Source organism: Musca vetustissima, unplaced genomic scaffold, assembly GCF_032173495.1.
Source record: "Musca vetustissima isolate MV318-11 ecotype Yass unplaced genomic scaffold, APGP_CSIRO_Mvet_v1 utg4359, whole genome shotgun sequence".
NCBI classification, from domain to species: Eukaryota; Metazoa; Arthropoda; class Insecta; order Diptera; family Muscidae; genus Musca; species Musca vetustissima.
Window position 1 is genome coordinate 121,203 of NW_026882006.1, and position 25,686 is coordinate 146,888.

At 34.0% G+C, this 25,686-nt stretch overlaps 1 protein-coding gene across 1 annotated transcript; it reads left to right on the plus strand.

Annotated features, from left to right (window-relative positions):
• The first annotated feature begins 2,470 nt into the window (after nucleotides 1–2,470).
• Nucleotides 2,471–14,090, plus strand: LOC133328108 (guanine nucleotide-releasing factor 2). The gene is given in 21 exon segments (XM_061536663.1): nucleotides 2,471–2,624; nucleotides 3,713–4,237; nucleotides 4,399–4,589; nucleotides 4,670–4,884; nucleotides 6,830–6,940; nucleotides 7,026–7,142; nucleotides 7,209–7,351; nucleotides 7,885–8,109; nucleotides 8,471–8,996; nucleotides 9,064–9,239; nucleotides 9,307–9,428; nucleotides 10,684–11,026; nucleotides 11,384–11,483; nucleotides 11,568–12,021; nucleotides 12,237–12,408; nucleotides 12,493–12,661; nucleotides 12,740–12,857; nucleotides 12,917–13,317; nucleotides 13,397–13,522; nucleotides 13,706–13,837; nucleotides 13,905–14,090. Coding segments are annotated over 21 exon segments (4,518 nt in total). The 5' UTR covers nucleotides 2,471–2,614; the 3' UTR covers nucleotides 14,047–14,090.
• Nucleotides 14,091–25,686: the final 11,596 nt, after the last annotated feature.

A 25,686-nucleotide genomic window follows, 5' to 3' on the forward strand; every position in this document is an offset into this window, starting at 1 on the left:
CTAAACGTCAAATAAACTGCAAGGAAAAATAACATAAATTTATGCGAAAAGTGAAACGAAATGAAACATTCATCAACAATTATTAATTAGTGAAACATGAACATACATGCATCTACGAAATTCAATTACTCAGCTAATTTGTTTTGGTTTTTTTTTTCAAATGAATCGAGAGTTTAGTTTTTGCATGGGTTGTAGAAATGTTTGTGTGAGTGCTCTATCGGGTCATGTATGAATGAGTCTGATAAAATATAAACAAGGATAAGAAATCATTTTTTATAGAAACAAAAGGAATTTATAGAATTTTTAATTATTTTAATCAAGTAGTGTTTACATTGGCAAACATGTTGGTGATTCTTTTTTAATATTTCCTCATGCTGGTAGTTGATAAAAGACAAGGAGTTGGGTACTGAAAAGGAGATATATCGGTCCACGCATTCTCGGAAATTGTACTATTGGTAGACGAAAATACTGTATTTGAGGATTTGACTTAAGTCTAGTTTAGGGCCCCCACGAGGATCGCTTTGAAATTTTTACCACATGTAGTCCTTGGGGTCTTGATTACAACGGTATACTTTTTGCTTGCGGAAATCGGTATTTCCGGAGATATGGGCCTCCAAAGTTCCGTTGGGACCCTTATATTTTCTCACTGTTTTCAAACGGTTTTTACTGAGGCAATAGCGTTTTTGGAGACCCATATCTAAGAATGTGTAAACTTATTTGATAAGAATATTATATTTTTATCAGGGCCCTAAGCTAGACTTGTTCCCGGAAAGTGAACAACCACTAGTCTATGCATCATAACCCCCATGTCTCATTAGTTAAAAGATCGCCATGCCTCAGTTAAAGCATTTTGATGCTCCTATCGGAACTTTTCATCCGATGTGGTCATAATTAAAAAAAACTCCGTTTCTCAGATTTTTTGTCATATAAAGATCCCACATTTTCTGCTAATAAGCCTTTAAATTGTCGGGATGTCAAGAAATGCAAGTCGCAGAATATAGCCCAATTGTCTTGTGTTTTCCTTCATCTCCCGATATTAGGACTTTGGACAATACTGAAATCTGAATTGAAATCATTGAGACTTTGAAGAGCATTTTAATACTGTCCGGACACGTAAATGTGGTAAAGTTTTACCACAATTTCATTTATAACTTGGTGTATAAGTCCTTTGCGTTTATACTCGCAGGTCTGTTAGGGTATGAAGCGATCACAGTGTGGAAAACCCTTACAATAAGTCTATTGTCTTCTTTAGGAAGATTCCTCAGTTCGACAATTAACAACATTGACCCCTTTGTATAAGGTTATCTGGCCAAACCGTAGGTTTCGTTGATCAACTTCGTCGGATAGGAAGAGGTCCTTCAAGTAGCTATCGACTAGCAACCATTTAAATTTAAAAACAGTTTGTTTTTAAATTTAACGGTTGCCAAATACAAAAATGAAAGACCAAAGGAAAATACAAATTATTTATAGAGTTTTTCCTTTGTATGTGTATGTTTTTACTAACGATCACAGCATCGTAAAAACATTTCCATTGTTGTAATTCTTGTTTTTCATTATTTTTAAATTGCGAACACATATTTTTGGCGCAAATTAACAATTTTGTATGTATAGTAACAAACATCAGCTAATCGGTATTTAGATCATGATTAAAGGTACGTGTAAACAATTAGGGTGTATTCTGGATTTCGTTAATCGAGTCGATTAAAAATCGTATATGTAAATGTATTTTAACACAAGCAACAAAACCATTGTTCCTTCTCGAGAAAAATTTGCGGACGTGTTGAACATCATGCCAATTTTTTCCTTGAGTAAAGCGAATGATAGATTGAGGGATAATTAGCTGATTATTTTAATTTATTTCATGTTCAGATAACCGAGCTAAAATAACAGTATATGTTACAAAAAATCACTTAACCTAAACTACACACCTCATAGAGAGTATTGCTACGTTTAGATTACTAAATCCACTCGATATCAAATGTCAATTCCATTGCGTTTACGTCACGTTAATCCTGTTCACAAATCCAGTGAATTGTGTTTGACGTATAAGCTATGGAATTGACATTTGCGATCGAGTGGATTTCCTAAATCTAAACTACCTTATGTTGCACGAGTCACCGATGTTACTTCCAGATAGGCCATAACAACTTATAAATATAATATTTTCATATTGTGGCTTATTATGTCGAATTGTGTGACTCTGCGTGTAATGTTTTGAAAAATATAACAGTGAAGTGAAAAACTAGATAGACGACATTTTTCCGGTCGTTCATTTTACAGAATCATTATATTGAACTAGTTTCCCCCTATGCCTTACACCTTATTCGTAAATTTTCCGTTTTTCCATTTTCAGTTCCTTTTTATCGGTCATTTCTTCATCTCCCCCCATTTGGTGGCAGGTGGAACGCTTTTAGTTTTTCTTTACTTTGTATGAGTAACCTCCAAAACACAGTACTCTCTCTACGCTCTGTCGAATCTCAGTTAAAAAAATAAAGAAAATTTGTGCAAATAATTGATTAAAATGCCACAATTCATTAAACAATAAAGAAAATCAAGTGAAAATATTGAAAACTCATTGAAATATTGCGAAAACAATCGGAGGAGGCTGGTTAAAATGATGCAAGGTATGGTACACACACATTTTCTTCTACGCCACATAAATGTTGAGTATGTGCTCTGTGAGACAGCCAGCCATCCATACATCCATCCAGTGAGACCCGTGAGAGAAGATACAATTGCAGAGTGTTAGGTTGTTGGTAACTGCTGCTGCTGTTGTTGTTTGCTGGCTGGCTGCCTTGCCTGGCCATCCATAGAGAGTGTAGTGTATGTGTTGTTTTTGTGGGTGCGAGCGTGAATGTGTGTGCGGCGGGGGTACTACAATGAAATAATGTATCTACTACTATGACCGACAATTGATTCATCACAAGATATTAAAAACAACATTTTATTCCTATCTAAGCTAAGCGAACGGACGGACTCCAAGCAAGCAACCGACCAACAAATAAGTTGATTTGACGTGTGTGTCGTGCTCTGATCGTTCGTTGATTGCGGAACAAAAATATTTCAAATATTTGCTTGTCTAAGCCAAGTGTAAGTGTTTATCTAAACAATAACAAGTAAAACAAACGGACGTTCAATCGGTCGGTCGGTCTGCTAGTCGGATAAACGGCATAACAACTCAACAACGGTAAAGTGAATTTATCTGCAATCAAAAATTTTCGCTCGTATCTTGGAAATAATCAACAGTAGCAACACCAACAGCGGCATCAACATCTATCCAGATAACAGCAACAGAACAATCGCTGTCGAGTGTGATCTGTTTTGTCCCCATCATCGTCATCGTTGTTGCTTGCTCGTCGCTCCGTGTACTGTGACATTTAAATACAAATACTCGCACACACACACATATTATTTAGTGGAGAAGCAAAATTACAAATAGAGTGTAAGGATGGTTGGGTGGATGTATGGAATAATGTGGGGCCACGAACCCATCAACCATTCAAATCATATGTGGGGAAATCCTAGTATATTTTTAACATTTGCAAATGTGATGATCTATTTTTATGTGAGATGTTGTGGTGTTGTCTTAGAAGACTGAATGAATATGTTGTACATACATACAGACGCCCTACCATTTGTTGGGCGACACGATGATAGTGTAAACATTTTTTAAAATATTTCTTTTTTTCTTGGTGTTTGTTTCCCTTTGCAGAAAGCGTCATCAGCACTCCGTCCACGCCGAATTCGTCCCTGTCGTCGCAGTTGAATCTGTATGGTTCGCCAAATACTTCGCCAGCCACGCCCACCCAACAGACCAGTACACCACTGGTAGGCAATAATACGATACGATCATCGGGCCACAAGAACAGCTTGAAAGGCACCAAATTAGCCAGGCGGGCCAGATCGTTTAAAGACGATCTATTTGAGAAAATATCATTAATGCGTACGCCGACAAATACATTGGGGAGGTAAGCAGCACCCAATCCCAAATGGGGAACGTCTCTAATTTCAATTAATATTTGTTTTAGATCCCATTCTCCCCAAAGTCCCCGGCATAAAAATAAGGTCCCACCAACAGCCGAGGAAGTGGCCAAATCATCACAAAAGATCGACTCATATGTGAAGGATATAACGAATGCTTTGAAACATTTCAAGGATGTTATACTTAAAAAGAAATTGGAAGTATTGCCTGGCAATGGTACGGTAATATTGGAAACGACAGCTAGTTTGTTTGCAGGTAAGCCTCAACGTCCAAATCCAATAATTAATTGGCCATCCCCAACCCCCATTTACTTTGCGTTTGTACCAATATGTAATTAAAACGCCGTTGCCGTTTTCATCGACAACGCACGTCAATGACTAATAATACCAAATATGTATTCTTGCCTGCCGTTTTAGTTATTCAAGCGAATACGCTGAATGAAAACAACACCAGTCTATTGTCGGCTACGCAACAAGTCTACCAATCACTGGGTAAACTGATCAAGCTTTGTGATGAAGCTATGCTAAGTGAAGATTCGGAGGAATGTGCTTCGTTGAGTAATGAAAATGTACGCGAAATTGTTGATTTACTTGAGGAGGCCGTAAGGGTATGTGGAAGAAGAAGATTTCGAAAAAAAATGAACAACAAAAAAGTTAATTCTTTTACTTTGTGGTTTTTTTGTTTTAGAATCTGGCTACATTGGCGCAACAGAGTTTAAAGGAACGCAGTGATTTGACATTTCAATATGATGTTAATGCCACTGAAGGCCAAACGCCCACAACAACAAATACAACAACAAGTGCATCCGTCGATTCCAATAGCACACACAATTTGTTAATGCGTCCCTCAGTTGAAGTTGCTGGACAACGTACATCTCTGCCGGATATAACATTGACACCAAAGTAAGTAGATATTTTGACGTCAATTGAAATAGAAGGAAACGCCAGAAAATAAAAATCGGATAAACCATTGTTGATTGTACCAATTATACAACAAATTTTAAAGGATTTAAAAAGTGTCGAATTGAATGTTAATTTGACATGAACGACGGGATTGAACTTTCCTTATCGAACACGAAGAAGTAGGAGTTCTAGATTCTCAAAACGCATGGTCCTTATTAGACGTGTGTAATAATAATGAGGGTTTTCCGTAAGGACATATGCATTTTAGAAATAATTTCATGATGATACAGAAGTATCTACTTCTAATATTCGTGACTCATGAACACAATGCAATACCAAACTCATATTGAAACTCATGACTCATTCTATTGTAATTTTCTGAGCAATATTTCTTATTGTAACTATACATATGAGTCCGTCAAAACCCATACAGATCAACGAATGAATCCTTCCACGACTCAACAAAAACCAGTAAGGAAATTAGTAAAGTCGGACTGGGCCGACTATGCGATACCCTTCACCACTTTGGGTATATTTTAGATAGGTATCTTAACAGACGTCGCCTTTTCGAGTATGTAATCTTTATCCATATGAGCCAACTAACATCAATCCGTACATATATTCTGAAACCAATGGTAAGTTTTATTTCATTCAGGCAGATTTAGAGTCGTTTGTGTACAATGGGACAAACTTATTTAAATCGATTTATAGCAAATTTAGTACTCGCTATTCGGTATGCCGCACTGTTCAAAATTTAATATCAATCAGACACCAGTTGAAATATATATGGAAGCTATGTATGCATCTGCATCAATTTCAACGTCATTCTAGTCCCAATTGAATACGTTGTGCAAACGTTCGCGTCAATCGGACAAACATTAGGAGTTTGGTGCACTAATTACCTAAAATCCGACGAAAATATATATGGGAGCTATATCTAAATCTGAACGAAACTTAGCAGACATTATTCTAGACTTAATTCAGTACGCTGTGCCAATTTTCGTGCAAATCGAAAGATATATAGGTACTTTGGTGCACTATTTGCCTTTAATCGGACGAACATGTATGTGGGACCTATATCTAAAGCTGAACCGATCTTCACGAAACTTAGCACATCATTGCAGACTCAATTCAGTACGCTGTTTAAAATTTCGTGCAAATCGAAGGATATATAGGGACTTTGGTGCACCATTTACATAAAATCGGACGAAAATATATATGAGAGCAATTTCAATAGGGTTCGTCCCTGGCCAAATAATGAGCTGTGCGAAATTTCATCCAATTCGAATTGCAAATGAGACCTGTACTTTGTTTATTATGCATGTCCGTCCGTCCTAAATTTATAATTTAGGACGGGCATGCATAAATCGGCTTAGAATGTGATTCTATTCATATTCTCAAAAGGAACCATTGGTATATCTCGTTTCTTTTGCCTGTTACAAACATATGCACAAAGACATAATACCCTGCACCACAAGGTATTATTATAACACACTACTTTCATTATAACAGATAAGAGTTTTTTTTTCATAAAGCAAGGGCGCCAGTTTCACTGATTGAGATAGAGATCGAAAATATGTTACTTTTGTAACAGTCCAACTGAAATTTCATTTCGAATCGTAGAGTCAGTCCACTGTTGTGAAAACGTTATAGTGTTACGGTTTTGTTACACACAGTCGTCAATTTTTTTTTATTTGCAAGCGAAATTGATCTGAACGATTTAGGAACGGGTTTTATGCACATAATGTTTATGGTCATTGGAAAAACAAATTTCCGATATAGTTTACAAAGAATACAAAGATGGTTTCATTAGAGGTTTTCTATAAACTTGTCTCTTTTAAACATTCGTTTTATCTATTAATTTTTAATATCTGTCTGACCGCCAAATATATACCTTTTCAACTGTTATTTAACCCTTGATTTTAATTTTTGTTTTTGTTTCCAGAGAACGGGATATACTTGAAAAAAGAACATCAAATCCCATGCATGCTTCATATAGTACTGAAAATATTTTAAGAGACTCCAGTCCCCCACCAAAACCACCATTGCCTAATAGGTATTTTTTGAAATAATTTTTTATACTAAAACTTTTTCAAAATCAAATAATAAATGTGTGTGTGTGTTTTTTTTCTATGCTTCAGATCACACAATCCTCCACCATTACCGCCAAAGAAAAACAGTCAACCACCCGTCAATCAATCATATACCAATTATGATACCAATATCAATAATTCAGATGCCGAATTAGGTGTGGATCAGTAAGTAGATTTATTCATATTCAAACATTTCGTATGAATTCTAATTTCCCTATCGTTTCTTTTCAGTCTAACAGTTCGTTCTTGTTCACCGGATGAGAATTCTAGTCAATGTTCTTTAGATCAGTCCCGTGAAGAAGAATATCATGAATACAATTTGGCCTACAGTAAGTTATCTAATCTAGTCCCATCATCTAACTACATCACTCTACGCTCAATATTTTTGTTTACATTGTGTTAGGAATTATTATTATTCTAATGATATATGTATGTACGTATGTATGTGATGACAAAATAATGCGTAAAAAGTGATAAGATAGCTTTGGAATTAAATTGCATATGCAATTTCTTCGGGGATTTCCATTTTCTGTGACAATTTACATAGATTAGGATTATTTTGAAATATGATATATATGTATATGTAATGTCGTCTGGCAGTAAACAACCGCAACTATTAACAAAAAACCACACAGCAAGAAATAAAAATACATTTCAAGTAATGTGTATAAATAGTTTAAGTTGCATTGTTTGTGAGAGTACAGAAATTATACACGCATTATTATTAATATTTTGGTAAAGGAGAGGAAAATGCCCTTTCTATTTTCTCCTAGTTTATTATTTTTTTTTTATTGTAATAATGTGGTGTCACTAATGCTCTAGTACATGGTAGTAACATTTGAAAGAAAGATACATATTTTCACCCACACAACAAAATTGCTAATCAAAATTTTGAAAAATAATTTAGAAAACCTAACGGAAGGTATTGGCGCTGGTGGCGGCCGTGGCAATGGACTAAGATCAGCCACCATTAGATCTAATGAACAAACAACAATCGAAAGCAATATTATCAACAAACAAACGGGCAAATGTGACTTATCTGGAGGCGGAATCATCAGTGAATTTGATGAGGAAATTGGCAAAACAGAATTGCGCAAAGTGAACAATCACCATCGGCATTCAAATGAATCGGGTATATTTTTCGTTTTGTTGTTTTCTTAAAAATTATATGTGTTGGATGTTGTAGAGCAGAAACCAGAAAAAGAAAAAAATACAAAAATGGTTATTGAATACTACCACTACCATTGTTCTTGTTGGATGCTGTGTTATTGTCCTTGTTATTATTGTTGTTTAAATACTTACACGTCATAATTAGAATTAACAATCATTTTTTATTTTATATATTTTATATTTCTTTTTTTAATTTATAATTTCGTATTAAATTATTGTTTGTTCTATTTCTTATGCATGCTATATTTATTTTGCATTTGTGTTTTTCACGTTCAATGTTCAATTTTTTTAACTTATTAAAACATTTGCACATTTTTCTTCAGGTTTTCATTCAAACTGTTCAATACGCACTTCAACACAAAGTTATTCCAAACACTCTTCCGATGTTAGTTTTCAATCATCTTCAAAGTCCAGCAACTCCTCCTCGGAGCTAACTTGTATGTACAGCAACAACAGCATCAATGAGGATTTCTTTCAACAACATCATCACCATCAGCAGCAGCTGCAGCAAATAAACAGTCTAAATAAAACGGCATCTGTATGCATATCGAGTACTAGCACCAGCAGTATATCGGAAGCAACAGCAATGCGTATTCTAAATGATGATGAACGTCGCATTTCATCTCCCGATCAATTTGAGGCAGAGAAAAGATTATTGGAACAACTTCAGGCAATGCCCATCACCAGCAGTAGCACAAGTAGTTCTATTTTCAAAAATAGCAATAGCTTAGATATAACCTCAACGGAGGATATACTGGCGACATTGTCGAATGATACACCACCGGCGTTACCACCAAAAAAATCCGGCCTTACGAAATTAGCTTCGTATGACTCAGATACACCGGATAAGTACGAAAATCGTTGATAAAAAACAATTGAATTTTGTTTTATAGACAAAAAATTTTTATTTTTTCAGCTCTACTGAAATACCTGAATTACGTCGTCAAGTTCGTACATTTCAATGGCAGACAAAGCACACAAGTTTAGATCCCCGTCGTTTGGATATGCCTGCCGGCAGCTGTAATGCCATCAATATGGGTTTAGATGGACACTTAGAACAACCCCCGCCCCTGCCCTTGAAGAAGAGGCATAGTAAGTATTGAACATGTTATTCGTTCTCTTTTCACATTCATAATTTTACACTCAACATTTACCACAGATCATCAAGATTCTTATTATCGAATAACAAGAAAATTTATATTAACTGCAGTCAAATACAGTCACGACAACAGTTATGCTATAAAAACAGTGCCATTTATAACGATTTCGGCTGTACAATTGGTATTGTTGAATTATGGTAGATATTTTGGCCCAAAAAATTCTTATGATAAAAGCAATTTTATATGGTCAATGTAAAGAATATACCAAGTCAGTCGAGGTTGGACTTTCAGTCTACAACCAAACACACATGCCTCAAAACGAGCCTAGATTTCCTGAAGAAGTTAAGTTAGATTAAGGGATGCACGGCTGCCTTAACAGCTGTTCATCCTGGGTATCTGAAAAAGAAGGGATTAAAAGGAAAGTGGAAAGGAGAGGAGATAGACGAAGATTAGAAACAGTGTAGAAAAATTATTTATATTAGCCATGTCAGAGCTTTAACAAAACTAAGGATCAATTCTGGAGAAGAATAAGGCAGAGTTATGATGTCAGAAATAGTCGGCAGAAATTTCCCACCGATTAGCAGGACTACATAATCGGCATAGGCTACAACCTTTATCCTGAGTAGATCGAATTTCAGAAGTATTTCATTTATCACTAAAATCCATAAGAGAATGCTCCACCATGTAGAAGATCAAGAGTCTCTCTACCAGATTTGGTCCACGTACCGTCGCTTCACTTTATACTATCTACAGATTATGGATATTTAGATATTACTCTGCGAAATTTGGTTGCTTCGTTCACATCTTCGATTGACTCGCTATAGCACACCCAAGACTCACATTTCGCCTTCTTGATTTCACTTTTGTACCTGTTAAATTGTTCTCTATAAACGTCCCAATCTGTACTAAGTTTCGTCCTATATGCTTTATTATAAGATTTCCTATCCTCCTTCCTAATGGATGACCACAATACCGACTGAAATTTCCTCCCAGGGTATGTCAAAGGACAAGAAGCCTTATAACTCCTCAGAAGGGTCCACGTGATATCGTTCCCAACTTTCTCAACATCCTCAATCGTTCCGAAGTCTTCGCGACCAAGGGATGTGGATGCTGTTTTAGCTTTGAATTATTTATTATAAGATTTCCTAGCAGCCTTTCTCAAGGATGCTAGGTTTTTTGACCGCCATACCGGCTGAAATTGCCTTCCAGGGTATGTCAAAGGACACGAAGCTTTATAGCTCCTCAGATTTATTATCGAAATTTAATTCATACTTTGTCATACTGACAACTGTAGATCGATGTCATAAAAAGTAAAATTTAATATCCGAATGATATTTCAATGCAGGATCAATGCAATCTGTTTTTATCAACAACAGTTTTTTGCCTCGGTCGCAATAGGTTACCCATTTCTCCCTCTCTTTCTCCATATTTCTCAGTTTGTTAATCAATTTGATTTAATTAAGAATTTAATCATAACAACCAAATCTACAAACACCCACCCCTACATCAGTCACACCACTCATTGCTCTGAACAAAAACTACTCTATACCAAAGTCAGACAAACAAAACAACAGCCAGCCAGCAACACTACTTTATCCCCACTGAGAGAAAACATCATTTCCATATTAGAGATCAATTTTGGTTGTGTTTTAATACCTAAATATGTAATTATGTGTATGAATTTCTCTTGTACGTCTGTTTTTCTTTGCATCTCTCTTTCAAACTCCCAAAAATTAAATATTTGCAAACTTGTAGTGTTTCAAAGTGTGGCATTTTCAGGTAAGTATGTATAAGAACAAGCAACTAAGTGTGTTGCACTGAACACGAAGTAAGGCCACCCAGCGCTCCAGCGTAGCAATAACGTAGGCAAAATCAAAACCCCCAGAAAAACAATGATGCCTGCTTTTGACCTACCCCCATAGACTAAAAAAATAAAAACAAACCAACAGCAACAATTAATAATATTAATATAAACAAACTATTGTTTGTATTTTGTTTCATGTTGAAATTTATGCTATTATTTTTTGTTTGTTTATATATTCAACTACATATTTGTAACATATCTAACACAACATACATACTAATAGTCTGCAATGTTTCTTCTTTGTTTTTGTTTCTTCCTTTTCCGATAAACAGTTTTGGCCTATATGGAAATATGTTCGGCATCTACACAACGTCACACGGTTCATGTCGGCAGCACAATGAACAGAAACATAACACACAGTCAAACAATGAAGTATGTTGGGTTATTTTGTAATCTATGAATCTATGAATTTTTAACCACATATTTCTTCTTCTGTTCTGAATTGTATCCATCTAGCATTGCTACAACATTTGTCCAAAATGATTTACAGGAGGTACCACCGGCATTGCCACCGAAAAGCAATAAGCAATGGAAAAATCAATCAGCAACATCAATTGGCAGCGGCGCCGGCGGCGCTGCCTCAACAACGTCAGCAGCCGTATCATCATCACCGGTGCCACCACCAACAATTATTACAACACCACCGCCAAGTCCAAAACCTTCACATTTAACATCAGATCATCGTATCCTAAGCTCCACCGGTGGCAATGAAATGATGTCAACGGTATCGGAAGAAGTTGATGATCAATATGATGAGACTGGCCTCATACATTCACACGAATTGCAAAATGTTTATGACACGTCCATGCCAAGAACACCCACATCGCCCACACTTGATAAAATGGGGCCAAATGGTGATTATTCCAGTGAAGTTGAGGATATGGTCAATTATAATAATTTTAATAGAAGGGTAAGGTTTTGAAATTGATTTAGATAATTTTTATGATATGATATACAGGGGAGTTTCCAATCGATGATTTTTATCGGTTTTTAAAATAGTTTTAATATATTAATTTGTTATGAGGGGTTAATTCAAACAAGAAGTGTCTTCGACTCTGTCTTTCACACCTTCCTTACTGCTACTAACGAAACTAAATTGATCTCTTAATTTAATTTCATTTTCAGAGTCCCCTATCCACAGAAGAAATTAATCAATTGCCAAATATTTTGGAAGAGGTTGATATAACGCCATATTTAATATTTAAAAAAGAGAATGAAGATGGTCCAGAAGTTAAAGGAGGCTATATCGATGCTTTAATTGTACATGCCAGTCGTGTACAAAATGTCACCGACAAAGGTGAGTGTCTGCTGCTGCTGCTTTAAATCAATATAAGTTTATTTTTTTATTTAATAATAATTGAATCTCTATCTCGTTTGACAGCATTCACTGAAGCATTTATAACAACTTTCCGAACATTTATACAACCCATCGATTTAATTGAGAAATTAACCCATCGTTATACGGTATTCTTTTGCCAATTAAATGAGCAAAAACTAAAGGCAGCCAATGAAACGTTTTCACTGATTGTTCGGGTTGTAAATGATTTAACGTGAGTAACAACGAAACTTAGAAAATGTTTAACTCATTGCTGTAAATATTAAAATCGTTTTTTTCTGAAATTTTCTAGTTGTACGGATTTAACTTCACCCAACCTGCTTACATTGGTAGTAAAATTTGTGTATGAACTTGTTTGTGCCGGCCAATTGAATTTTGCCAGAGTGTTGCGCAAAGAAATTGTTGAGAAAGTAAGAAGAAGCAATTTGTGAAAATCGAAACTCAATTCAATATTTTTTTTATTTGTCAGGTGAATTTGTATAAAGAGTCACGTATGCCTGCCTATCCACCAACTGATATGTTCTCAACGGTCAGTGTGCCGCCCAGTTTATTGGATTTCAAGGCCATGGAAATTGCCAGACAAATGACTCTGTTGGATGCTGAGCTATTCCAAAAGATCGAAATACCCGAAGTTCTAATCTTTGCCAAAGATCAATGTGAAGAGAAATCGCCAAATCTAAATAAATTCACCGAACATTTCAATAAAATGTCCTACTGGGTACGTTCGAAGATATTAATGTTGAACTGTGCCAGAGAGCGTGAAAAATATGTGGAGAAATTTATTAAAATTATGTCACACCTCAAGAAGATACACAATTATAATTCATATTTGGCCTTATTGTCTGCACTGGACTCTGCTCCGATTAGAAGGTAAGGCGGTGAAAGAGAAATTCCTTAGTAATGGAAACAATGTTTAATTTTGGTATTTTTTATTATATTTCATTTTCAGACTCGAATGGAATAAATCTATCAAAGAAACTTTAAAAAATAATTGTAATATAATCGATTCAAGTTCTAGTTTTCGAAATTATCGTAAAGCATTGGAAGAAACATCACCACCCTGCATACCATACATGTAAGTAAGACTATTATTGATGAGAATAAAATTCGATGTCGATTTAGCTGTTAGTGGAAATCACCATACAGCTCGCAATATTTAAGATGGATCCTAGAAGCTTTTCGCTATTCGAAATGGGATATATCGGACGTTTTGATACATATATAATATATATTTCCCTTTTTATTGTTATATTTTCAGTGGTCTTGTTCTGCAGGATTTAACATTTGTACATGTGGGCAATCCCGACTACTTAAAAGATGGTGTGGTTAATTTTTCAAAACGTTGGCAACAGTACAAAATTATTGTAAACATGAAGCGTTTCAAAAAATGGTAAGCACGCATTACATATTTTTGTATTCTTTAAATGTACACCCATACAAATCCATCCATTTTACAGCTCCTATAAATATCCACGCAACGAACGTATTATCAGATTTTTTGAAAATTTCGAAAACTTTTTGGGTGAAGAGGAAATGTGGCAAATTTCTGAAACGATTAAGCCAAGAGTTGGTAAACAACGCATGGTTGTAAATAATTAATTGTTTTTATCGTCAAACTTAGCATAAATATATAAGAAACAAAACTAAGAGAAAAGAAAACTGTCGAGCCAAGCAAAGCAACTATACAAAAACTAAAAACAAATTTGCATGGAGAAGAATTACAAATTATACAAAATGCAACTTAAATGAATAAATGAGTGAACGGAACGAAGCAAGAAATCAGATCGAGTGTATGAATGAAACAAACAAAGCAAACAAAACTGTATTCTAATAATATGATAAATAGAAATCACAAATTCAAAAACATAATAATCTAACTAACAAAACAAAAAAGAAAATCTAATATTACTTGCACAACGAATGATGTGAACGATGGACAAAAATGGTTTAATTTTAAATTTATGTTGATTTTTTAAAATAACTTCACATTGCATAGAACAAAAAAAAAATATTATTTGTCTTACAAAATGTTAGCGAACATAGTTGTGTGTTATGGTTTAATTAGTTGATGACAAAAAACTGTGTGTGTGTGTCAAGTTTAATGTTGTGAAAAGAATCGAAAAATATGTGGTTTCCATAAGAAAAGCATGATTCCCTGAACTCAAATTGGAAACAAAAACTGTGGCAATAATTCATCAAATATGGGCTGTTCCGATGAATATCACAGATTGATGATAGAATTTGAAACAACATCTAAAGATCAGTTATTGAAAATGTGTACGGAGCTTTTCTCGTTTGAATGGATAACAGAAAACGACGTTTCTACGCATATATCCAAGCTTAAAAGCTTGTGGAATGAAATCATTTCTGGTTTGATAATATTGCCTAAATCATTTGAAATGTTCACATCAAGTTGGATGATGCTCACACTAGATAAAGACAAGTCCTTAAATGAACTACTTATACAGCTCTGCTTGCTTGAAAGGAATTTAAAGAAATCGTAAGGTGAAATTGTGCAGAAACAGGAAGCATTAGTTCTGAATGAGAAGAAGAGTGAAAATATGCAGAATTTAAGGAATAACACTAGAGATGGAACCTGTCACTATTGCTAGAAATAAGGGGCATTAGATTAAAGACTGCAGAAAGTGGATAGCTGATGGAAAACCATGTAAGTCAAAGCCATCAGTAAAAACCAAGACCATAGTTCCAATGTTGCCCTTCATTTTGTAATGAAAAAAAAATAATTTGAGCATATCCGTCAATGATTGGTGGATTGACAATGGTGCAACAAGGCACGTAACAAATTCAAAAGCATTCTACGGATCTTTGAAAGAATCTCATTCTATACAAGCTGCAGGCAAAGAGACTTTACATACAACGGGGAAAAGGTACATTCAATTTTAAGTCAAAAGAAAAGGATGTCGAGAAGACAGTAAAACTTTATGATGTATGGTATGTTCCTGGTATATCCAGAAACCTTTTTTTCTGTTCTGTATGATAGAAACCCATCAAGTATGTTTTATTCTACAATAAATTAATGCCAGCTTGATGTAAATAGAGAAACGGTTTTATGTGTGGACACAGAGAGGCAAATGTAAAGTTCTATTAGAGTTGATTTTCATCAGATATCTGTAAATCAATGTGCTTCAAGTTCAATAGAAAAGTCGAAACTGCAATTATATCATGAAAGATGGGGACACCAAGATAAACAGTACGTTATGAAGAAACTAGAAAATGAAATGGGAATATACGTAAAGAAAAACAACAAAAAATATGTCAATCTAATAGTAATTGGACAATTCCATTGGTAATTCACAACATGTAATTTGCAATTCGGGAATTCCGTTTGCTAATTCATATTATATCAGTTGTTATTTGTTATTCATAGAATACCTTTTGAAATTCAAAGGAATGCATTTGAATAAGAATAATTTGAATAAGATTTAGTTTGAAATTCAAAGGATGGCATTTGAAATGCAAATAAGACAGCAAACAGACTGAATTAAAAGTACTAGCTGAGAGAGAGAGAGAGATTGTAAAATGCCGGACAATTTATCATAGCCATAGGCATCCTTCGTCGAGACAAATGTAGGGTTTTTAAACTTTTAAGAATATATTCATTCAGTGATTGTAAAATGCCGGACAATTTATCATAGTCACAGGCATCCTTCGTCGAGAAAAATGTAGGGGTTTTAAACTTTTAAAAATATATTCATTCATCGAATATTCTGACCACCAAAATCAACAATTCTACTTAACACACACATTAATTTTTTGTTATTAGCTAAAAGCCATGACATTAACATGATTGTAAAACAAATATTAAATGTAATAAATAATATGAAGACGTAAACACAACAACAAGATAATTTATATGATTATCAATGAATAAATGATTTTCAAAATCATATTACTCAAATGAGAATAAATCTGCGGGTTATTTTTTTAAATATTACTCTGTTGTATTTAAGCACTTTTCTAAAAAGTTGCACCTAAACATAAACTGCTTTGAAAAAAAAAAACTTAAATTTTACATAACTAATTTTTGTGGATAATTATTTAAAAAAATTGTTTCTTATTTTCTTTCAAATACTACTGTGTACTTTGAGAATCGTCGTCATCCATTATCACAATCAAAATGCATTGGTCACACAAGCAAACAAAACAAACTAAAACCACAACAATATAAAAGTAACTTTTTTCAAGTGCTCTAATTGTATTCCTTTTTTTGGCACAATTAATTTACTTTACAAAAAAAAAAGATGGACGGATTTGGATCGAAACGACAGAAGTGTTGTTTTGAACCCATTTATTATTTTAATTTTTTTTTAAATCGATGCTAAATATTTACACTTACACACACACAAATTAAAAAATACAAAGAAACACAAGGAATCAAGACTGTCTTTTTAGATGTAAATACATACATAACACATATATATATGAAATATATATTTAAAACATAAATATATGTACTTGTATTCATGTATAGTTTCTGTTTTCCAAAAAAAAAAAGAGAAGAAAAAATATTTCACACCATCCCTCTAAATAATTTCTATTTATAACGTTTTGTTTGTTTCATGATTATTTTGTACCAAAAAAAGTTACATTTCAAATTCTATGTGTATTATAAAATCAAAAAAAGAAAAAAACTCTTCTCCTCGTATGTAAACGATATACATATGTATATGTATATGAAAGTTGTATTATTAGCAGCATTGAATTTTGTTTAAGTTTTTTTTGTTCTTCTGTTGATTAGCCATTTCTCTAGATACCTTAATTTAAGTAACGCCTGCAATTGTAACGAAAGTTTTAAGAAAGCATTTTTTCTATTAATTAATTTATTTTTTTTTTTTCACTCTAATATAAATATTTTATGAAAACAAAAAGAAACAAAAAAACAAGAAAATGTCGAAAAAAAAAATCGCCTAATTAATTATATTTTATGTGTATATACAAACAAACAAAGAAAACAAACACACACACATACACAATTTGATTAAACTATACTATATATTATATATTTATATTAATTTATTTTATATAAATTATAAGTAAGATTTAAAATATTTTTAACAAAAACAAACAAAAAAATCTACAAGAAAAACAAAGTGATGTTTACTTTTTATTTTTTTATACTCAACAAAATAAATGTCAATCAAAAAAAAAATAACATTTAAACATGGGCCTGTTTACATTCAAAGGCCCAAGATTATTATTAATTCAAACTTATTAAATTACTTAGAATATGTTGTAGGATTTTTTTAATTGTAACTATTTCAAAGTCTTGTTCTTTATGCTACGGCATACGATTGCGAAATATATATATACATAAGGGGGTCCCAATTTGTATGGTGCCGAAAAATTCGATTAAATCCGAGTCTCCCATTTTTTCAAAAAAATAACATTTAAACATGGGCCTGTTTACATTCAAAGGCCCACGATTGTTATTAATTCAAACTTATTAAATTACTTAGAATATGTTGTAGAATTTTCTTTTAAATTGTAACTATTTCAAAGTCTTGTTCTTTATGCTACGATATATATATATATATATAAATAAGGGGGGTCCCAATTTGTATGGTGCCGAAAAATTCGATTAAATCCGAGTCTCCCATTTTTTCAAAAAATTATTTTTCCCCATAACATCATTTTGATTAAAAATTCGATTTTTATTTTTAACTTTACCTAACAACTTGCATTTTTTCTCAGAAGAGACTAAAATAGGTATGAAACGCCTTCAGGCGGTGATCATAGGTAAAAATAATGATCAGAAAGTAATTTCTCGACCCATATACACATAAAAAAGATATATTATCGGTGAATAAAAAATCGAAAACGTTGACCACCATAACCTATGATTTGAGAAATCTAACGATTTCCTTGCAAAGGCAATGGGACTGTCAATAAAGATTCGTGCTCCCTCTTCTATCAAGTGTTTCTTAGAGTAAAGAAAAACTTATTTAAAAAAATTCAAAACCATATGCAAATTAGTCCAGTCATTAACTGTGGAAATAAGAAATCTGTTCGGTTGATTTGGTATGTCACCTTCAGTAAAAATACGCCCAGTTCTATTGATGCTTTCTTTTTTTAACTTGAGTGAGGATTTGCTTTTCTAGAAAAAAAGCGCTAAGCTTTCGTGTGGGATTTTAATTTCAGTAAAGGTTCGTTCTCCGCTATTTCTGTAGCATCCAAGCAAATAGGATTTTCAACTATTTATGTCGCATAACTTACCACAGATCGGCCTATTGCTTTATATATAACTTCTGGTCGTTAAGGTTCGTTTGTCGGGTTAGAGAATTGAATACCCCTTTTCTGTTTAATTTCACATTCGGGCCCCCTGAATATATTGCAATACCCTTCTAATTAAAATATTATTTCCACCAATTAACAATACTACAACATATGCTAAAAAATTTCAAAAAAAAAAAACAGAAAATACAAAACAGCAAGGTTCGTTTGTCGGGTTAGAGAATTTAATACCCCTTTTCTGTTTAATTTCACATTCAGGCCCCCTGGATATACTGCAATACCCTTCTAATTAAAATATTATTTCGACCAATTAACAATACTACAACATATGCTAAAAAAATTCTACAAAAAAAAAAAAAAAACAGAAAATACAAAACAGCAATTTAAAATTGTTATTTTGTATTAGACGAAGAAGATGATGAAAAAAAGAGAATGATCACAACAACAAAACACAACCAAATTTAACCATAATTCACCATCACCACCATAAACGCCTTCATTATTATTCAGCTGTAATTGCAACTAAGTATATAATAATAACAATTGTTTTTAGGTTGTTTTTTAAAAATATATATACAAATTGTTTGTTATTAGTTTTTGTTTATTTTTACAATTTCTCGTTTTTCATTTTTAATTTAGTGTGCAATTTTTTCCGTAAACTCAATTCCTAAAACCTTCCTACACCACCACCCAAAAAACCTATAGCATGTAGTTGGAACCTTAATTACCTATTGAGATGAATAAAAATTGATAAAAAAAAACCATATAAAGTGATTACAAAAACAAAGAAATGTCTATTGTTAAAAAACACAACACACTAAATATACATTCAACAAATTACAATATTCTAATATTACAACAATTAATAAAAAACAAATTACTACTCTGTATTAAGTTATAAAACACACAAAATAAGAAAACGTAATAAGATATATATGAAATATACATTATATGACATATTAGAACAAATTTACTAATATATCATCAAAATAATATGGATGAAAAAAAAACAAAAACAACAACTTAATAGATCAAACATAATTAAAAAAAAATAAAATGAAATTTAATTGGATGTACAAAAAAAAAAATTAATTGATTGGAAAGAAGAGTTTTATTGGGGGGTAAACAATGTAGAAATCATGAGGGAAGCTGGCTCATAAGTGATCATCACCCATGGTGTAAATCCAACAAAGACGGAACTGGTAATGTTCACTAGGAATGTTCAGAGGAAGCTCTTTAACTTCATCTATCACTCGAAACAAAATTCCTTGGCACAATCCTGGACTGTCAATTACGATGAAATATTAACACTGAGAAACGGGCGACGAGAGGGCTGATTGCACTCTATGCATGCAAGAATTTCATTGGGAAAAGTTGGTAGCTAAAACCATCGGCTGTTTGGGTACCAGGACACCGTGACATCATGGGTAATGAAATAGCAGACGAATTAGCTGGATGAGGATCTCAATCTACAGATGTAGCAATTGATGGCTCAATCAAACCATGACACGTAATATATCTTCTGTCCGATCTCTATAGCCATCGATACTATCTCATACTTACCTTTTCACACTTCCTTGTAAGCTTCTCATCTCCCTCTATCCCCCTTACATTTCACCCCACATAGATCTCTCCATATTTTTTCTTTTCATGGATAATCGCAATGGACCTGACGGATCTGCTGCTGCCACATAAGTGACTGCACATCTCCAAACCTAAGCCTGCCGGACCATATCCATTTCAGAAAATTTTGCATAATCAAATCACCATATTTCAGTAAGTATTGTCTTTTCTTTACATTAACACACTTTAAAATTAGAAAAGAGCAATAAATTGAATATAATCTGTCATGAAAGTTTATTTTCTGTATTTCTATAGGTTTAACATTCACTTACTTATGTAAATACTGTTAACTACAACATTTTCAAAAGGCTTCACATCACAAAAATTCAGTCGTAAACTATATGAGACTCAAATAAACCGCCAAATTCTTATTGGAATGAAATGGAATTGAAGTTAGGAGAAACACTCACTAGTAATTGATATCTTCAGAGCTATGAAATGATAGCAAGAATGGTGCCAAATCGTAGCGCAAGCTTATCTAAAAAATGGACAAGTTATACAAAAACCACGCCTGTCTTTGTATACACATCTCTGGCTAAAATATAAATGAAAACAATTCAAACAATAAAACAGTTGTCATGTTAGTGCCCTTTAATACCTTTGTATTTTGATTGGCAGCATTTGTATTGGCTATGCTTTTAACTCTCTTTCTTTCAACACTGGCACCACCATAACATTATCAAACAACAGTAAACCAATCAAAAACTCGACTTACATATCCCTATTGATTTTACCAAAATGTTTCAGTCCAAACAAGTAACTTGAAGTCGTCAGATCTAACGCGAAGTGAAAAGACGAGGAGGAAGAAGAAGCAAAAAAGTAATGTTGGATTCAAATTCTAATATTTTGTTTTTAAATTTATAAATCATATAAACACATCATCATTAACGGCAATATCCGATGCTTAAAACAACCAAAAATAATTGCGGTTTAGTTCTTTAATTAAAATAGAACTAGAAAATACAAGAAACAATTTAAGGAATATGAAAAAATATTCTTTGTCTGCTGCGCGTCTCTCTGTTCTGTTCGTTCTGTGTACTGTTTGCAGTTCTCTGTGTATTGTATGGAAAAAAGGGTGTGTTAGTTTCTATAGTGGAAAAAAAGAAGATATTGCTGCCTGCCGACGAGAAAGTGCAATTGATATTTTATGAAAGTAAAAATAGAAATTATTACTAAGCCTGTTTGTTGCTTGTACTTAGTCATACGAAAGTAGAAAAAACAACAACAGTACATAATCAAATGATGAAACATGTAATTGATTTTGATTTAATTGCATTAAATCGAAGAAATGTTGCAAAAGTGCAGCAACGACAAAAAGTTGCTTGTTTTGCTAAATCCAACTGAATGCACTTGGTGTGTTTGTGTGTGCGCGTGTGTGAGTAGTGTGTATGTTTTGTGTCGTCCATATATATTTTGTTGCCCTTTCTCCCATTTCCTTGCTTTGATATATGATGGCTGGATGAAAAGGTATTGCTTTCGTATACGACACACTCTGCTATTGGGAGAGAGGAAGCAAGCGACCGACCGACCGGAGAATTGCATAAAGAGTGCTAAATTAATAAGGCGGCGGTGTTGTGATATATAAAAAAATGAGAAATGAGAGCCCAAAATACCGGAGATTCATAATAAAACAGCCAATCAACTAGCCGAGAGATGACGGCCTTTTTTGTGGGTTTCTTTATCATTTCTTTTTTTATTATTTTTTGCTACTGCTGCTGGACATAATTTGCAATATTTGTTCAATGCCTTTTTATGGTGGATAAATGTATTTCTACTTAATTCCTTGTATGAATGGTAATGGCTTTGTATTTTTGCTTATTGGATGCCTGCTTGGACATAAGAAGAGCTAGCTGCCTGCTGCTTGCTATACAAGTGATATCAATATGTGTCCGTCCATACGTCCGTTGTCCGTTCATACTTTCTATTATATTTGATTTATGCGATTTAACAACATCAGATCGGCAGCAATGGATGTGGATGGACACACAGCGCAAAACCTGTCTTCAAGCTACCACATAGATAGAGGAGGTTGGTTGTTTAGTTGTTTGCCTGCAAGCCAGCCGGGTTGCGGCTTTACTCTGGCTGTTTATTTCGTTCGTCTGCGGAAAACTACTTGGTGTTAGTGGTGCTGTTGTTTTCGCTGCCGTCGTCATTGCTCTGCCAAGATTATAATGTGGATGAATTGAATGCGGATGATCAACTCAGGGGTTGATCTAGTGTGTATGTATGTGGAAATGGGTAATGATGGGTGGTGTGTGCCAGTCGGTCTGTCTGTCTATTTGTTTGTTGTATTATTGTACAAATCCACCCAAGAGGCAAATTAAGGGTTCTATTCTTTTTTGTTATCTACCTTTGCAAAATGCTATTTTCCTTTACTATTTTTTTGGGCTACTTGCATATTTATGTAAATTGAATTTTTTGTTTTATTTTTCACTCCATTCATAGGTTGGTTGGGTGGGTACCAAAAAAAGTGTGACATATAGAGGTGGTATATCTATGTATCTACTTAAAACATTTAAAAGGTGTTGCAGCAAAGCACTTTGGGGGAGTGGATTTCCAAAAAATACATATTTCATAAAATAGGTTAAAACTTTTTTTAAATTTTTTAATACCTTTGTAATCTTTAAATATTTTATTTAACAGGTATGGACAATTTTATATGGGAACATTTTAGCGGATTAAATTCAAACATTTCTTTGGAATATAACGAATATAAATTCAACAATTATAAATGTGCCTAGCCGGTTGATTGAAATTATTGTATTAACCCCTCCACTGTTTCGCCTCTAAAACAAGAAGAATAGGAATACAATAATATAAGCAGGGTGGCCCAAGAATGATATAGCACATCTTTTCTACAAACGCTTTTTTCATACTAAAGAGCATGGCAAGCCTTTAATAATGAAAATATTAGACAAAAGGACTTGAGCAAGGAAGGAAGGAAATCATGGTACAATTATAAAAGGTAACAGCAAGTCCCAGCTGATTTGATTCCAACGTAATACTAGTGTCAATATGAATTTGACAAATTTTGTTTTTAAAAATCACCCAACAGGAAAATTGGGAACGCATAGAATTTGTAATTGTTCATTATTAAATGTGCTCCCGTATTCAACTTACTCAATCTGCCTGCTGGGAAAGTTTGAGGAAGCAAATCTTTCTTCAAGGAACAACTCGCTATTCCCTGCATATTCATATGTGTTACACATATATGTGGCTGTGGCTCAATTATAGGAAAGATGTGGAAGCGAAAGAAATATAAATTTGATAGATTTTCATTCATGTTTTTCAATTTTTATTTTGAGGATTCGAAAATATTTCATTTTCAAAATAAAAATAATTTGATGATAATTTGTTTGTTTACATTTTTCTGTCAAATGAGTTGACACTAGTAGAACTTACAACAACAAATTTCCATGTGGTTGTTGTATCGTTTTTTGTACAACAACACTTGCTGTTACCTTCTATTATTATACCATGGAAGGAAATGAAGCTATTATTATTAGGAGGGCGTTGAGAATAGTTTCGATAACTAAAGAAATTGGACAGAAAAAAACATTACGTACTAAGGTTGCTCTTTCCTAAGCACTTTAGGTTTCTAATGATGTTGCAGGTTCCATTGTTGAGAAGACGCTTAAAGACGGTGGAAAGTGAGCACCCGCTAGTCTGTGGCGTCTGCAGGCCAGAACTGGACAGCGACACAGGAGATGCTCAATTGTCTCCGTCTTCTCCTCGTCAGCACAGAGTATGCATAGCTCCTTATCGTGTTTAATGAATATTTTTATTTACGAAATGTCTATATAAATATTACAACTCGCATGTCTCCAATAAAAATATCCCATACATCTGGTTCTTTTGCTTCAACAACATTTTCCTCAGCAATACAATAACAAAACTACAATCATATTTTCTTCAAAATATAGATAACATTTAACACATTTCTTTTTTTATAATTTTTAACAAGGGGCCATTGCTGTTTACCAACAAAACTAATTGATAAGCAAAAGAAGACAACCAACCCAACCCCCTCTCAGAATATCTAATGAAGAAACGAAAAAAATCATGTTTACCTAGTGAAATTGAAAACAAAAAAAAAAAAGAAATTTTAAAATTACTGATTTATGCAAGCAAATTTTAATTATACATTCATACAAGTTTTGCCAATATTAAGTTTTGCGAATTTCGATATTTTTATTAGGCGAAAACTTAACTAAACTTGTTATAACAAATTTGTAAAAGAAGCTATGGGGACATATTGGGAAAAAGGGTCAGTAAAAGAACAGATAATTTTCATGATGTACATCAAAAAGATTCAAAATTGCTGTTGAGTATAGTTATCATGTTCCGAAAAATTTCCGTCAACAATATCGGAGCTTTTGCAAAAAGCCTTACTGACGCTGTTACGCTGGGCCAAGGCGAACAGGAACGCTGAGGAACGGGCGAAGAAAGGGCTGATTGCACTCTATGCACGCAAGAATTTCATTGGGAAAATTTGGGGGCATCGTGGTAAGGTTCATCATTTCCTATGGTTCTCCTGTTTGGTGGAACTGTCTGCGCAACAAGTCGACATCCAGCAAACTAGATTCTAAAAACAGGAGCCATGAGGAGCACGCTACAAGCAGCTATGAACGCAATGCTGAACTTAAGGCCTCTGAACCTCAACATTAAGTATCAGGCCGCACGTAGTGCCCTAAGGCTGCATGAACAAAATCTTTGGCGAAGTTGTACCTTTGGGCATGATTGTATGTTGAACAAACCAGGTATGACATTGAACAACCAACCAGCGACGATATATCACCAGTCCTGAAATTTGACGATGTAGATGTCGTTATTCCTAGTAGAGACTGCTGGAACCGGAGTAACCCTCCTCTGGACGGTCCGGATTTCTATACAGATCCAAGATGGAAGAAGGTACAGGAGCTGGCGTCCACAGTGAAAGGCTAGGCCTTGAGTTAACCTACAAGCTGGATAGCAACTATAGTGTTTTCCAAGCGGAAATTCTCGCGATTTGGAAGGCAGCGGAATTGATAAAAAGTCTGGATGCAGAGATCGTTGAACCGGGGACTTTCTTTGTGTATAGCCTGCCGGCTCTTAAAGCTATCAAATCCTATTACATCAAATCTGAGGCCAGTGTAGAACAGCTTTGGAAGAACTTACTTACAGCTATCGGTTGTGTTGGGTACCAGGACACCGTGACATCATGGGTTATGAAAGATCAGACGAATTAGCTGGACGAGGATCTCAATCTAGCGATTAATGGCCCATTCAAACCACCCATATGTCATCTTTATCGGAACTTTGAGGCGTTCTTGGACGAAAGAGCTTATGAACTTTGGCACCGCGAACCTAGGTGCAATGTGTCAA